At 41.5% G+C, this 14,458-nt stretch overlaps 1 protein-coding gene and 1 non-coding gene across 5 annotated transcripts; both read right to left on the reverse strand.

The window, feature by feature from the left end:
• Positions 1-474: 474 nt before the first annotated feature.
• Positions 475-10,114, reverse strand: LOC123111445 (uncharacterized). Of its 4 annotated transcripts, none has more exons than XM_044532251.1 (12): positions 9,881-10,114; positions 9,605-9,712; positions 9,351-9,488; positions 8,520-8,840; positions 7,139-7,502; positions 5,986-6,899; positions 5,823-5,908; positions 5,464-5,682; positions 3,988-4,116; positions 2,349-2,696; positions 1,568-1,683; positions 475-777 (listed from the first exon to the last, which is right to left on the reverse strand). In XM_044532251.1, the coding sequence occupies exons 1-12, from the start codon at positions 9,983-9,985 to the stop codon at positions 677-679; spliced, it is 2,949 nt and encodes a 982-aa protein (XP_044388186.1). In that variant the 5' UTR covers positions 9,986-10,114; the 3' UTR covers positions 475-676. The 4 variants fall into 4 exon arrangements, with proteins under 4 accessions (XP_044388186.1, XP_044388185.1, XP_044388183.1 ...); XM_044532250.1 differs by having other exon boundaries at positions 3,988-4,086; positions 9,605-9,794; positions 9,881-10,094; XM_044532248.1 differs by having other exon boundaries at positions 9,605-9,794; positions 9,881-10,093.
• Positions 10,115-10,116: 2 nt separating this feature from the next.
• Positions 10,117-10,189, reverse strand: TRNAR-ACG (transfer RNA arginine (anticodon ACG)). The gene has a single exon. It is a non-coding gene; the product is annotated as a tRNA-Arg (tRNA).
• Positions 10,190-14,458: the final 4,269 nt, after the last annotated feature.

Below are 14,458 nucleotides of genomic sequence, written 5' to 3' on the forward strand. Positions count from 1 at the left end.
CCAAAACCACCTAGGGAGCACTTGTGCTTTCACCCGCATACTTCTAAGTCACATACTAGATATGTTTTCCTTTGTGGTGGAACTACATTTTCTGAAAATCAGCCAAGCAAAATTTTGTATCGACTTCCACCAATCACTCAAAAATCATAACACTATACGAAGCATCACGAGAGTGTGTACGGATTTGACAAATGATCGGCCACATAAACATGTAGGTTGAACACCATACAAACCCCTACAATTATCTATGAAGATAATGTTGCTTATGTTGTTATGTGAAGAATAACCTTGCAAGGCATATTAATCTTAAGTTCGTCTATGCACATGAGCTGCAGAAAGTGAACGAGGTGAGAATTTTGCATACTAAGTCTTGTAAGAATAATGCTAATTTGTTCACTCAACCATTATCGGTATCATCCTTCGAGAGATGTGTGTGTGTGAAACCGGTATGATAAGACTTACGAAGATGCAAAGTTCAAGGGGAGAAACTTCACAAACTCATCATTAAAATCATGGTAGATCTGGGAGATGGTTAAACAGACAAAAAAAAAGTCTACGGAACTTGAGATTTGATGAGCTATGTACAATAAATAACTGTTAGCTGAAGTGCAGAGGACAACTGTAAGTTGTAAGCGCTGTACAGTTACAAACATTCAACAGATTGGCCACAGCTACATTACACCCTCTTTTGAGCGTAAAGTAATAGCTGGCAGCCATCGTCAGCTACTGCCACTACGCTTGATTTGGCACCAACAGCAACACATGAAACTCGAGAACCTGATTGTACAAGTTGTTAAGATGAGCATGTTACAGGCAGCCTTGTAGCATTGAACAGATATAAATCATTTAATCAACAAAAACGGCTGAGGACAGGCATAAGTACATTTTAGCTACTGAGCTCCCTGCACACTGAACTATGTTTGCCAATACTATTAGAAGCTTAAGCCCAGTTCTTTTGACAGAATCTGGGGATTCTCCCAGAATCCAACCCTTACCCAGCTTCTCCCAGAATCTTTAAGCGCCATTTGTTTTACAATCCTATCTAGTTAGGGTCTAATTAGACAGGATTGTAACACAAATGGGGCTCAAAGATTCTGGCAGAAGCTGGGTAGGGGTCGGATTCTGGGAGAATCCCCAGATTCTGGCAAAAGAACTGGGCCTTAGTTATTTATGTGGAACCAGAAGAGGATGGCAATGAAACATATACTCCCTCCGTCCCATAATATAAGAGCGTTTTTGACACTACTAGTGTCAAAAACGCTCTTATATTATGGGACGGAGAGAGTATTAAATAGTATGTAAAGATTATTGTCCCACTCATCTATACAAACAGATTAATGTTCCCCTCAAAAAAAAACAGATTAATGTATGTTTCGCATTCCAACTAGTAAGAAACCTTTTAGACAGGTCCAACTAGTTGGCTAGTGGATGTATATAATCCCACTATCTGGGTTCAAGTCACATGAATTTGGGTTCCAGTTTATGTCATCAGGGCTTCCCGAAGATTTTTCCTTCAAAAAACTAATAGCAGCATACTTTTAAGAAGATATAGTCTCACGTCACTTACAGTTGAAGCACTGTGTGCTGGTAAGTTTTCTCCCAGAAGATAATTCCCACATATACAAGAAACCTCCACGTGTTCCAACAAATCCATGGTTACCACAGGCATCTACAGAAGTAGCCCTGAGAAGCAAAATGTGCATCATGAGACATTGAGGATAATTCAGGGTATGCACCTAGGAAACAGTACTCCTGTTGGCCTGCCTTGGCCTGTACAAAATCTAGGCTGGCAACTCTCTATGGGCTGAGTACAAGTAATACATTGTATGCCATTGAACACTGAGATCAAAGATTAATGATTCATCAAGATATACTCTTCTTTGCGGTTTAACCCTTTCTTTTTGAGAAACTAGTCAATAACTCTGTTAATTAGTTTCCTCATGGTATTAAGCTCTATATAGTTGTTAGGTCACAATGGGCGATGATGCTGAAATAGGTATGACTATCATGTCACTTGAGCGCGGCACCAGATTACATCTATGAACTTTGCCAGTATTTCTGTAATACTCCCTCCGTCCCAAAATAAGTGACTCAACTTTGTACTAACTTTACTACAAAGTTGAGTCACTTATTTTGAGACGGAGGGAGTATTATTTAATGCATTTTATGTGATTTTCACCAAGGGAGCACATGAGCAACCCCGGATAAAGATATATCATATATATCCATGCTTGGATACCCTAGGGAGCCTTCAAACGGAAGATGGTACCTATTCAAACCCGTAGACAAGATAGAGTGCAGTAATCAAAACATAGCATTCTATACTGTACATGGAGAAGTGAGCATACCTTGAATCAAAAACATTTCCCATTAAAACTTTATTGTTTGCCAGCAAAGCTAGCCTCCATCGAGCATTGTGTTCTTTTGCTCGAAGGTCGTGTTGGTACTCAGCTACTGAAGCAGAAGATACCATAATCCAAACCGCTATATCTTTTCCTGATAACATCAGATTGGATTCATGGTCATCTTTTTCCGACATGTCACTCACTGTGATCTCTTGTAACCTTCTCTCTATGTCATCAACTGAAGCATGAATAACATCCTCCTGTAAACTACAGAAGCCTAGAGGAAGAATCTGGAAGACGATGTCCCCTGGAGATGCAAAAGTTGACAAAAGTGTTCGCTTGGAGATGTCCCTAAGAAAATTATTGGCTACCTCAAATCAGGTGTTCACTAAGAGAATACATATAAAAGTAGTAGACCAACAAAACCACCATACATAAAGTAAATCAAAATTCAGATAGGAATATGCACTGACTGACATCACACGCAAACATTGATAACGAGCATCCATTCACTACAGTGGTGGAGCTACACACGAACAAAACAATGCATGGCCCGCCCGGCCCTAGACCAATAAATATATAATTTTGGGATCCCTGTAGCCTAACCCGTCTGGCCCGCCCAACATTTTAACTGTAGCTCCGCCAGTGATTCACTAGCAGTCTTTTACACACAGAAAGCATATGAGCTGAAAAAGAAGTGTTATGCTTATGCAGTAGATCTGGATTTTTCATCAACTTTAACACATAGGTTTTATAAGTCTTTCTAGGATGTTAGTTTGCAAAATAGCATTTTCCACTTTGAGATGAGCCCTCCGCAGTGAATACTGTGGACTTCAAAGCACACATTAGTGTTGATTCACCTATAAGGGAAAAAACTTCCATAATCCTGGCCATCTCCTCCTAATCTACTTCTATAGCTCGTTGCTGGTTCCTACAGTTGCTGAACTCTCCAATATCTGATTTGTCTTTCTCTTGAAAGTGGGAGGCTTTCTAATGAGACGTAACGTTTTTTAATATATTAATACCAGTTGTTTTGTTTGTAAAAGTAGAGTGTAATATTGTATTTAGACTCATTGAACCTTGAATTTGGCCCTCACTTGGCAACTGGTTCTTTAGTGTCTCACATAGAAGATACTGATGAAAGTTCATGCAAGAATAGTTGCATAGCGCAGCATCCAAAACCCATAGCAACAAAATTAAGATAACGATGTCTATGCTAGAAAATCCAAGGCGCAGTCGATCATACGAGGACAAACACAAGCACGAGCAACGACATTGAGGTTTCTTAACGAGGTTCACCGAACATCGGCTACGTCCCTGGGCATGACTATGGGAGCTCCTCCCCATGTACTAAATCACATGGTACAATGACGGCAAGCCCACCGAGGCCATCAGACAGCCACGTCCGGTCCAGCTACCCCTGCCACGGGCGTCCAGACCGCCCCTTTCATGATCTCTGTCTAGCCTACCAGCTTTTGTCTAGTCTATTTTGGCGACCCTGCGGTGGCTTATAATAGGCCCATGTTACACGGTTCGACTCAAGTACATAATCCTCTGCTAATTACAAGTCCAACTATAGCCTAACTCGTACTCATATACTCAACACATGTCCAACAGTCAAGAGGGAAGGATCCTAACTTACCACAAACAAAAGCCACCTGCGCCATCATGACCAATAATGAGAGAGCTGCTTGTTGGCATTTTTCTAAGCTCCAGTATTGAGGGACCCACATTACCTGAACTAGAAATGACATACTCCTCAGAGATCACACTGTAAAACAGACACAATAGTGCAATAGTTGACATACATCCAGAGTTAGTACAGCAATCTTCAAGTCTAGTATATCTTAAGTCAGAAAGAGACGTCCTGTGGATGCAATGCATCTCTAATAGGAATGTCTAGGAAAAGGTAACATCAACATGAACTTAGTAACAACTAACGCATTGCAAATATACTGAAAGTGTCGCAAGTATAAAAATACTTTGCAGGTATGAAAAAGTGCAGCTGAGAGCTGACAAAACATGTATTCATTTACTAGGCTACAAGGCAGAAACAGAAACACCAATGTCTTTGCTGTGCGTTCAGAACTACCTAGGTCTCTTTAGCCATCAGGCAGCAAAAAATAAACTATCTAGTTTGTGCATTGAACCTATGTTCTCGGGTTTGTGTTCATCGTTCTGTTATTCTTCTGGTAACAGAACCTGACGTGGTTGTCACAAAGTACGCTTATAAAAAACCTCGGCATAGATGTTTTTTCTCTTTAAGTAGAAATTTCAGATAATATTAGGGTGCGCCATATTGGAACATTAGAGTTGTATTTCACAACTTTGGAGCACAAACACTTTCAAAGGGAAATATACAACAGAACAATTTCAATTTATCATCAAATAGAATGAATTGTCTGTCAGTAAAGGAAGAATGGAACATAAAAAGAGCCAATCAGATCTTTAGGCAACTTGTTTCTTGATGTCATACAGAACTTGATAAAATATTTCAGCATAATTGGTTGTTTATAAATGTCTTGAAAGTTTTAACTAGTTAATAGGAATTTGGTGTGTTTATGTCTAGAAAGATCTAGCACAAGTTCCTTATCATTTCAGAACGTTCATTTTCTTAGTACAGTAGTACTTTAGTAGAGTACAATAGATAATTACATAGCCGCTTATATAACAATGAAGTAGCCACAACTCTAATAGTATGGTGAGATATTATATACATATATTAGGAGCCCTATAACTGAAAACAGAATTGTAGTTGTTAATGAATGCCAATGTTTTTCTTATACATGACTAATTTGCAACCAAATAAGTTGTGTAGTTTTCTTTGTTTTATGATGAATGCACGAATGTGTATCTTTCTTTTATTATGAATGTAAGAAACTCCATCTCAGAGTGAACATGATGCCTCCAACTTTCATATAACAAAAATAGGTTGATACGCATTAATCAGATAACTAAGCTTACAACAATATAACAAGGCAAACCTTTGTATAATAAAGAATAATGTGGCAGTCATTTGAACATTTAACAACACAAATAACACTGGAAATGTGTCACACCATGCAGGCCGTAAAATTTGGGAGAAAGGAAGCATTTTAATGCTTATAAGCAATTGTACCTCCATCCAGCTACCATCATCCATACATGCAAGTTTCTGCTGTCTTCAGCTGCTACAACATAATTTGGCTCAGATATCGAAAAGCAAGACACTGTCCCAGAAGGCATCAATTTGGTCAACAGCGAGATGTAGCCGAAGTTAACAGATACAATCTTCAGAGAATTGTCGCCGCACTGATCCACTTTGCACAAGGAGCATGAACAATCAATGCTTTGCATCCTGTCAATAAGTTATGTGATTAGCATCAATACAAGGGTACATCAAACATTTCCGGCATGGCACAAAAGGATAAGAAACTGCCCATCAGGGGGATAACCTCCTTTTCGAAAAAAAACAGCACAAAAGGATAAGATTACAACCTGCAACATGGTATCCGTATACCGCTAAGGAGGACAAGAAACTGCCCATCAGGTGTAAACTGTATCCCAGATCTTCCAAATGTAGACTGAAGCAAAAAAAAGTATCAAACAAATGAATATTATGTCTTAACTGACAAAAATTCTATACATAGGAAGCTCTTACATTCCCTGTAGAAGCCTGCTCCAATGAGGGTAGTAGAAGGGTAGTGTAACCAACAAAATTAGGTGGTTTCTCATGGTGATCATTAGGAGTGATGTCATACACGTAGAGAAATCTCTTACAGCTCTCTGAAGATCCACAGAGTACATAAATATTTAAACTGCTACTGTCTTTGGTGTTCAGCATGATAGACAAGACGGGCATCGGGTGCAGGTAGCAGCCCATAAGTTCTAGATGATGATCTGATCCTTTTGATGATGTTTCTGGGTGTTTGGATAGTAGACCATTCACATGATTAATGTTTGAACGTGCATGAGAAACATCGTGCCTATTGCCCATGTTATTGTCACCTGCCCCGTCTGTGGATATTGAAAAGCCATTGTTGATAACTTCTTTTGGGTCCTTCAACCGCTGCTGGCGCTGCGCTGCTTCAACATTGCCGTTACCATGATTGTAGTGCACGGGGTGGGAACTATCATCCATGCCAAACTCTTCCTCTAGACAAGCAAGGAGCGAATCAGACAAAATATACTGACCTTTCTCATGATCATATACCACATCAGGAATATCTTTTCTACTGTGTACCTCAACCTGACACTCAGAAAATTCAGCATGATTTTCCCTTCTGCTATTTAGCAACTTTAAGTTCTCATTAGGTTCCCTAGAGCATGCATCATCAAACTCATGGTGAGCAGCCGTAGGTTTGGATTTGCTGTCACCCCCAACCTGTCCATCATCCTCAAAACTATCTGCGACGACAGCTTTCATGTCGTCTGATTTAGAGATTTGTTCACCATTCATGGAATCATAATTAGGGCCGATGTCTTTAACCGCCTCACACAGAGGTTCCTCGTGTACATGTGCTTGAGAGCCATTCATGTTCCCTTCACCAACACTTGTAGGCAAAGTGGCACCTGCTGAAGGCAAGAAACTGTTCAGAAGAACCATATATTTCTTACACACTGGGAAAAAGTTATCGGTCAAATGCTGTGAAACTTGGGGGTTATTTCTGTAAGCTGCTTGGCCAAAGAAAGTTTCGCTTTTCCAAAAGGGGTATTTCTTGATTATGATGAATCAAATTTCTACAGAAGATATACTTCTTTTTATAAAATGGGTCAATGGAAAATATATTTTCTACAGAATGAACAAAAATTACCTTTGCAACCATCAGCAGAGGGATTTTGAGCTGCAACACTTCTCGCTAAAACTGCATCTTCTTTCTTTTTTTGCTTAACCTTCCTTCTTCTGTAAGTTTTCTCCAGAAGGGGGATAGCTTGGGGAAGCAAAAATGTCATCATAGACCTGGCTACTTCCTTCTCTGCTGCTTCCAGGTCAGACTTTTCAGAGCCTAAATAAGAACTGGAAGATAGACCATCTTCCTGAGATGAATTTGGAACATAGTCTCCCAACTTATCATTAACCAGAGTGCATTTTGAATCACAGGGTATTTCCTCCAGCAATGGAGGCATGCATATTGGAGTAGAGACAACAGACAACTGTGAGTTGCTTACAGGATCTCCCTTGAACATTGAAAAGTAAATGTCGTTATCAAATACTAAACTAGAGTCAAAATTCAGAGCTGCTAAAAGAATACTCAGGTAGACATCTAACCAGCAGCTAAAACATGACAGAGTTTAAGAACGTGATAATCAACATTTAAGTCCTTAATATCCTGGCTAGGGTACAGAATAATTTCTTCGTTGTAAAACCAAGATATATTTGTTCATAACCATAGCATTAGCAAAGAAATGAGTCAGAGCGATATAAAGGCACATATTCCCGTCCAGGCTATAAGTATAACAGCTATGATCCAAAATTTGCCCTTCATTATTTTCATAAAAGGGTTATTGCCAGATGGCTATTCAGTGCGCAAAGCTCTCTTAACTCCTTAAGATCAAATTGAAAAATATATGGCTTTCTAGAGCGCAATTCTAATTCCTGAAGCTAGAAAGAATTATTTTCATAAAAGGGATATTGCCAGATGGCTATTCAGTGCGCAAAGCTCTGTAACTCCTTAAGATCAAATTAAAAAATATATGGCTTTCTAGAGTGCAATTCTAATTCCTGAAGCTAGAAAGAATTACCTCAAAGTCGGCTAATGCTAACCATTCAACATCATACTCTTGAAATAAAGTTTTCTGAAACAACAGAAAATTCAAACAAACTATGTGACACTAGTGGTCTATTTTTCTTTCTCGGTCAGTTCCTCTAACATTCGAACTCTATGGGATGAATAGCAGAGCTCCATCCATCCATTTCAGCGGATAATGTACGACATTTACTTTGTTGATGTAAAAGAGATTAAGTATATGATCTAGGTGGAGTATAGATAAAAAGTTAAAAGCAAGCACCATATCTGATGGTGGACCACATCCTATGCAACAAACGATAGTTTCATCCACGGTAAGCTGTGATTTTTTTTTTTGGAAGGGTTTGCCCGGGTAGTTTATTTTGCAGTTGAACCAACAAATATAATGTCAAAAGTAGTCAAACATTAAGTATACTGCAAGGGGAAAATCCTAAAAAAATCAACATACCTTGTTGAAACTTTGACGAGCAGATTTATCCAACTCTACTGCGCTGTTATCAGCTGAAGTCAACATATCCTGGTTGTGGGCTCTCTTAGCGGTACCTTCCTCCTGGATCGGGTTCATACTTCTTTTAGCAGTTACAACAGTCTTGTCCAAACAAACATGCTGCTCTTCATGATCATCAGAAACATCAGCTGCAACCGTATCAGTTGACGGTGAAGCAGCACCATAAATTTTTGGAGAAGGCATGTCTATTCCAAATCCAGTCGAATCTACTAGAAGCTGACGAAGCAGTCTCTGAACAGATGCATTTTTGAACCCAAAAAGCTGCACAAGACAACAGCAAAAACAAACATTTATAATCTGGCTATGATAAACAGTGTTGAAGGCACGCAGTTATGGTCTATTGAAAAGTGTAACAAGAATCAAAAATAGCAATGGTCATGGTCTGCTTTATATTGATTCACTGCAGGTTGCTGACTCCTGTTGGAACAACTATCTGGATTCAAATGATATAACACTGTGAACGTGACAGGGCCCTGGAGCTATAGTACTCAATTGCTAGCACCAAAGTGTTTGTTTGTCTGTCTACATAGTTCCCTTCTTGTCATACATCAAGAAATAGGTTCCACTTGTAGTCATACCAGTAGATTCTGATGTGAGTGATGGCAAACCATCTATAACTTGTTAAACGTCTATGTGGTTCTACAGAAAGTGTACAGGGGGATGGGCAATGCCCTCGGCCATGAGCTTCCTGGGAAAAGCGAACTAGGAAGGAACATTTTCATTGCAATGCACAGGTTCAGGTAACTAAATAAATGGATATGAAGAGCATGCCTCGACGCCGTCAATCTTCTGAGGGAAGCTCCCCACCCTCTGCCAGTCCCTGACTTTGGCCCCTGTCTTCTTATGGAAGTTCTTCCAAGCTATGTCCGGTGTCTGCCCTGTCGCGCAATCTCCCTCGGTGGATGTGACCTGCATGCAGATTGAGCCCATCACTTTTGATTTCATTTACAGTGGGTCAACATCCAGGTAGCAGAAGGTGGTAATCAGTGGTAGTAGTACAGAAGATTGTGTTTGTTTGTGTGAACCTGGAATACAGGCCCTCTGGGTCCTTGCTGGATCTCCATGGCGTACGATATCCCGGAGAAATGGCGGACGGCGTGATAGCCCACCGGGTACGGGTGGCGATCCTTGCCCTTGGGTGAGCAAACAAGGAAAGGTGAGGTGTTAGGGAGTACACCGACCATGGATTCCACATGTAAATCCAACTGACGAGACCTAAGAGAGCAAAGGTGAAGACGATGCCTCGATTGGGAATAGGACGCGAACCCTAGGGGAGGGAGGGAGAGGGAGGGAGAGCAAACCCTTGAGCAGCTCCAGTACTTGCGCTCCCATTCGCCGCCGCGGTAAAGCGCACCCGCCGACACCATCTCGATGAAGTGGTCCCCATCGGCCTCCTTCGCCGCCATCTCCTCTCGTCTTCTCCGCTTCACCCAGGAAAAAAAATGGCAGAGGGAGAGAGCGCGGGCGATGCGGTTAGTTTTGGTGGGGAATTTTGCGAAAAAATGGCGGCAGGAGCAAAAGAAAAAGAAAAAGGAATCGACTCCGCTGGGGATCGAACCCAGAATCTCTGGTTTCGTAGACCAGCGCCTTATCCATTGGGCCACGGAGTCCTCGTTGCTTAATTCTCGTTTCAGGTATACTAGTATTTTGTAAGAATAGGTCGACACTAGGCATGGCAATCATAGACCCCAGTCATATATTTCTCCATGAACATTCATGTTGTAGTAGGTTTGAGAAATATTATGAATATCTCTCATGATACTTGTGTAAAGGCAGAATATTTCTCCATAAAAGCAAAGAGACAACCTTTATGGCTAGTTATACTTCTAGGTGCCCCGAATCATGTGGAGGCATGCCCGATCCGATCGGCACGACGACAATGGTTGCGGCGCGGGCTGCGGGCGCGATGGCCAGCCCTATTCGGGTGGCCGCGGCGCTACAGTCGGTGGCAGCGCGCCATCTGCCTTTGGATCGGCGGCGTGGAGGGCCTGGTGGTCGCGTCGGCAGCACCTCCGGTCAGATATGTTCTGGCCGCTGCAGCCAACGGTGGTAGTCATCTCTTTTGTCAGAGGTGGTCGGCCTGCGGCCGAGTGGACGGATGTCGAGATTCACCATTTAATCCCGGTTACGAGTCGGAGAGACATAGTTGCCGGTGAAAACCGAGCCGTTGGCGGGCGATGGCGGCGTTTTGCGTCGTTACCTTGATGAAGGGATTGCCGTGTAGCTGTTGTCGACCACTCGTGCTGCTTCAGGGAAAACCCTAGAATCTGGTCTTCCAAATCGGACGATGGCGGTACTATAGTGTCGTTTCTCTCTTAGGAGCATCGTTTGTGGAGCAGCGCTAGAAGACAAAGGCAGGAGATGGAGCGCCTTCGTCTTGCATGGAGCTTCGGTGGAGTTGTCAAGTCGCCTGGCGGACAGGTGCTACGCTAAGTCATGCCTGGTTGGCAGGTGCTACGCACGACAGATCTTCTAGAGTCTTCACGTCTGGACGGACGAGCGCAGGGCGATGGCGTCGTTGGGCGCCATGGTGGCATCGACTGATGTCCAGACTGACAAGGATGATGCAGCTCTCTCTCCTGAAGATCGGTCGGTGGTCCAATGATGATGGTGGCTTCTAAAACGTGCGCATTTGGTGTGCGCTTTAGGTAGGCTGCACCCTGATACGTCCATTTTGCATCATGCTTTTATATTGATATTTATTGCATTATGGGCTGTTGTTACACTTTATGTCACAATACTTATGCCTATTCTTTCTTATTTTACAAGGTTTACATGAAGAGGGAGAATTCCGGCAGCTGGGATTCTGGGCTGGAAAAGGAGCAAATATTAGAGACCTATTCTGCACAACTTCAAAAGTCCTGAAACTCCACGAAAGCCATTTTTTAAATTAATAATAAATATTGAGCGGAAAAATACTAGAGGGGGGCCACCCTCTGTCCACGAGGGTGGGGGCGCGCCCTACCCCCCTGGGCGTGCCCCCTGCCTCGTGGGCCCCCTGGCAGCCTTCCGGTGACCATCTTCTGCTATATGAAGGCTTTTACCCTGGAAAAAATCATAAGCAAGCTTTCGAGACGAAACACCGACGCCACGAGGCGGAACCTTGGCGGAACCAATCTAGGGCTCCAGCAGAGCTGTTCTGCCAGGGAAACATCCCTCCGGGAGGGGGAAATCATCACCATCGTCATCATCATCGATCCTCTCATCGAGAGGGGGTCAACCTCCATCAACATATTCACCAGCACCATCTTCTCTCAAACCCTAGTTCATCTCTTGTATTCAATCTTTGTCCCAAAACCTCAGATTGGTACTTGTGTGTTACTAGTAGTGTTGATTACTCCTTGTAGTTGATGCTAGTTGGTTTATTCGGTGGAAGATCATATGTTCAGATCCTATATGCATATTAATACCCCTCTGATTATGAACATAAATATGATTTGTGAGTAGTTACGTTTGTTCCTGAGGACATGGGAGAAGTCTTGCTATTAGTAGTCATGTGAATTTGGTATTCGTTCGATATTTTGATGAGATGTATGTTGTCTCTCCTCTAGTGGTGTTATGTGAACGTCGACTACATGACACTTCACCATTATTTGGGCCTAGAGGAAGGCATTGGGAAGTAATAAGTAGATGATGGGTTGCTAGAGTGGCAGAAGCTTAAACCCTAGTTTATGCGTTGCTTCGTAAGGGGCTTATTTGGATCCATATGTTTCATGCTATGGTTAGGTTTACCTTAATACTTATTTTGTACTTGCGGATGCTTGCAATAGGGGTTAATCATAAGTGGGATGCTTGTCCAAGAAAGGGCGGTACCCAAGCACCGGTCCACCCACATATCAAATTATCATAGTACCGAACGCGAATCATATGAGCGTGATGAAAACTAGCTTGTCGATAATTCCCATGTGTCCTCGAGAGCGCTTTTCTCTATATAAGAACTTGTCCAGGGTTGTCCTTTGCTACAAAAAGGATTGGGCCACCTTGCTGCACCTTATTTACTTTCATTGCTTGTTACCCATTACAAATTACCTTATCACAAAACTATCTGTTACCGATAATTTCAGTGCTTGCAGGGAATACCTTACTGAAAACCGCTTGTCATTTCCTTCTACTCCTCGTTGGGTTCGACACTCTTACTTATCGAAAGGACTAGATAGATTCCCTACACTTGTGGGTCGTCAAGACTCTTTTCTGGCGCCGTTGTCGGGGAGTGAAGTGCCTTTGGTAAGTGGAACTTGGTAAGGAAAAATTATATAGTGTGCTGAAATTTATTATCACTTGTTACTATGGAAACTAATCCTTCGAGGGGCTTGTTTGGGGTATCTTCACCCCGACCAATAGAGCAAAGAGTTGCTCCTCGACCTACTGAACCTACTGAAAATGTTTACTTTGAAGTTCCTTCGGGTATGATAGAGAAACTGCTAGCTAATCCTTTTACAGGAGATGGAACATTGCATCCCAATTTATACTTAATCTATGTGGATGAAGTTTGTGGATTATTTAAGCTTGCAGGTATGCCCGATGATGTTGTCAAGAAGAAGGTCTTTCCTTCATCTTTGAAGGGAGATGCATTGACATGGTATAGGCTATGTGATGATATGGGATCATGGGACTACAAACGATTGAAATTGGAATTTCATCAGAAATTTTATCCTATGCATCTTGTTCATCATGATCGTAATTATATATATAATTTTTGGCCTCGCGAAGGAGAAAGCATCGCTCAAGCTTGGGGGAGGCTTAAGTCAATGTTATATTCATGCCCCAATCATGAGCTCTCAAGAGAAATGATTATTCAAAAAAATTATGCTCGGCTTTCTCTCAATAATCGCTCCATGCTCGATACTTCTTGTGATGGGTCTTTTATGATGAAGACTATTGAATTCAGATGGGATATATTGGAAATAATTTAGCACAACTCTGAAGATTGGGATCTCGACGAAGGTAAGGAGTCAAGTATGACACCTAAGTTTGATTGTGTTAAATCTTTTATGGATAATGATGCTTTTCGTGATTTAGCACTAAATATGGACTTGACTCTGAGATAGTAGCTTCTTTCTGTGAATCATTTGCTACTCATGTTGACCTTCCTAAGGAGAAGTGGTTTAAATATAATCCTCCCACTGAAGTAAAAGTAGTTGCACCTATTAAAGTTGAAGAAAAGACTATCACTTATAATGATCCTATTGTTCCCACTACTTATGTTGAGAAACCACATTTCTCTGTTAGGATAAAGGATCATGCTAAAGCTTCAACTGTGGTTCGTAAGAGTAATACTAGAACACCTACACCACCTGAGCAAATTAAAGTTGAACCTAGTATTGCTATGGTTAAAGATCTCTTGGCTGATAATATTGATGGGCATGTTATTTACTTCTGTGATGAAGCTGCTAGAATTGCTAGACCCGATACTAAGAATAAACATAGACCTGTTGTAGGCATGCCTGTTATTTCTGTTAAAATAGGAGATCATTGTTATCATGGCCTATGTGATATGGGTGCTAGTGCTAGTGCAATACCTCATTCCTTATACAAAGAAATTATGCATGATATTGCACCTGCTGAGATAGAAGAAATAGATGTTACAATTAAGCTTGCTAATAGAGATACTATTTCACCAGTTGGGATTGTTAGAGATGTTAAAGTCTTGTGTGGGAAAGTTAAATATCCTGCTGATTTTCTTGTTCTTGGTTCCCCACAAGATGACTTTTGTCCCATCATATTTGGTAGACCCTTCTTGAATACTGTTAATGTTAAGATAGATTGCGAAAAGGATGTTGTTACTATTGGTTTGGGAGATATGTCTCATGAGCTTAACTTCGCTAAATTTCGTAGACAACCCAATGATAAAGATTTGCCTAGTAAGGATGAAATTATTG

The sequence above is a fragment of the Triticum aestivum genome, chromosome 5B (assembly GCF_018294505.1).
Source record: "Triticum aestivum cultivar Chinese Spring chromosome 5B, IWGSC CS RefSeq v2.1, whole genome shotgun sequence".
Classification (NCBI taxonomy): Eukaryota; Viridiplantae; Streptophyta; class Magnoliopsida; order Poales; family Poaceae; genus Triticum; species Triticum aestivum.

Excerpts from the sequence above, each read along its gene's own strand:
- LOC123111445 (XM_044532248.1), bottom strand. The coding sequence starts at position 9,966 with ATGGGGACCACTTCATCGAGATGGTGTCGGCGGGTGCGCTTTACCGCG. Across the intron at positions 8,841-9,350 it reads AGAAGATTGACGGCGTCGAG|CTTTTTGGGTTCAAAAATGC; the intron begins GCATGCTCTTCA and ends TGTCTTGTGCAG. Across the intron at positions 2,697-3,987 it reads GCAGGTGGCTTTTGTTTGTG|GGACATCTCCAAGCGAACAC; the intron begins GTAAGTTAGGAT and ends TAATTTTCTTAG.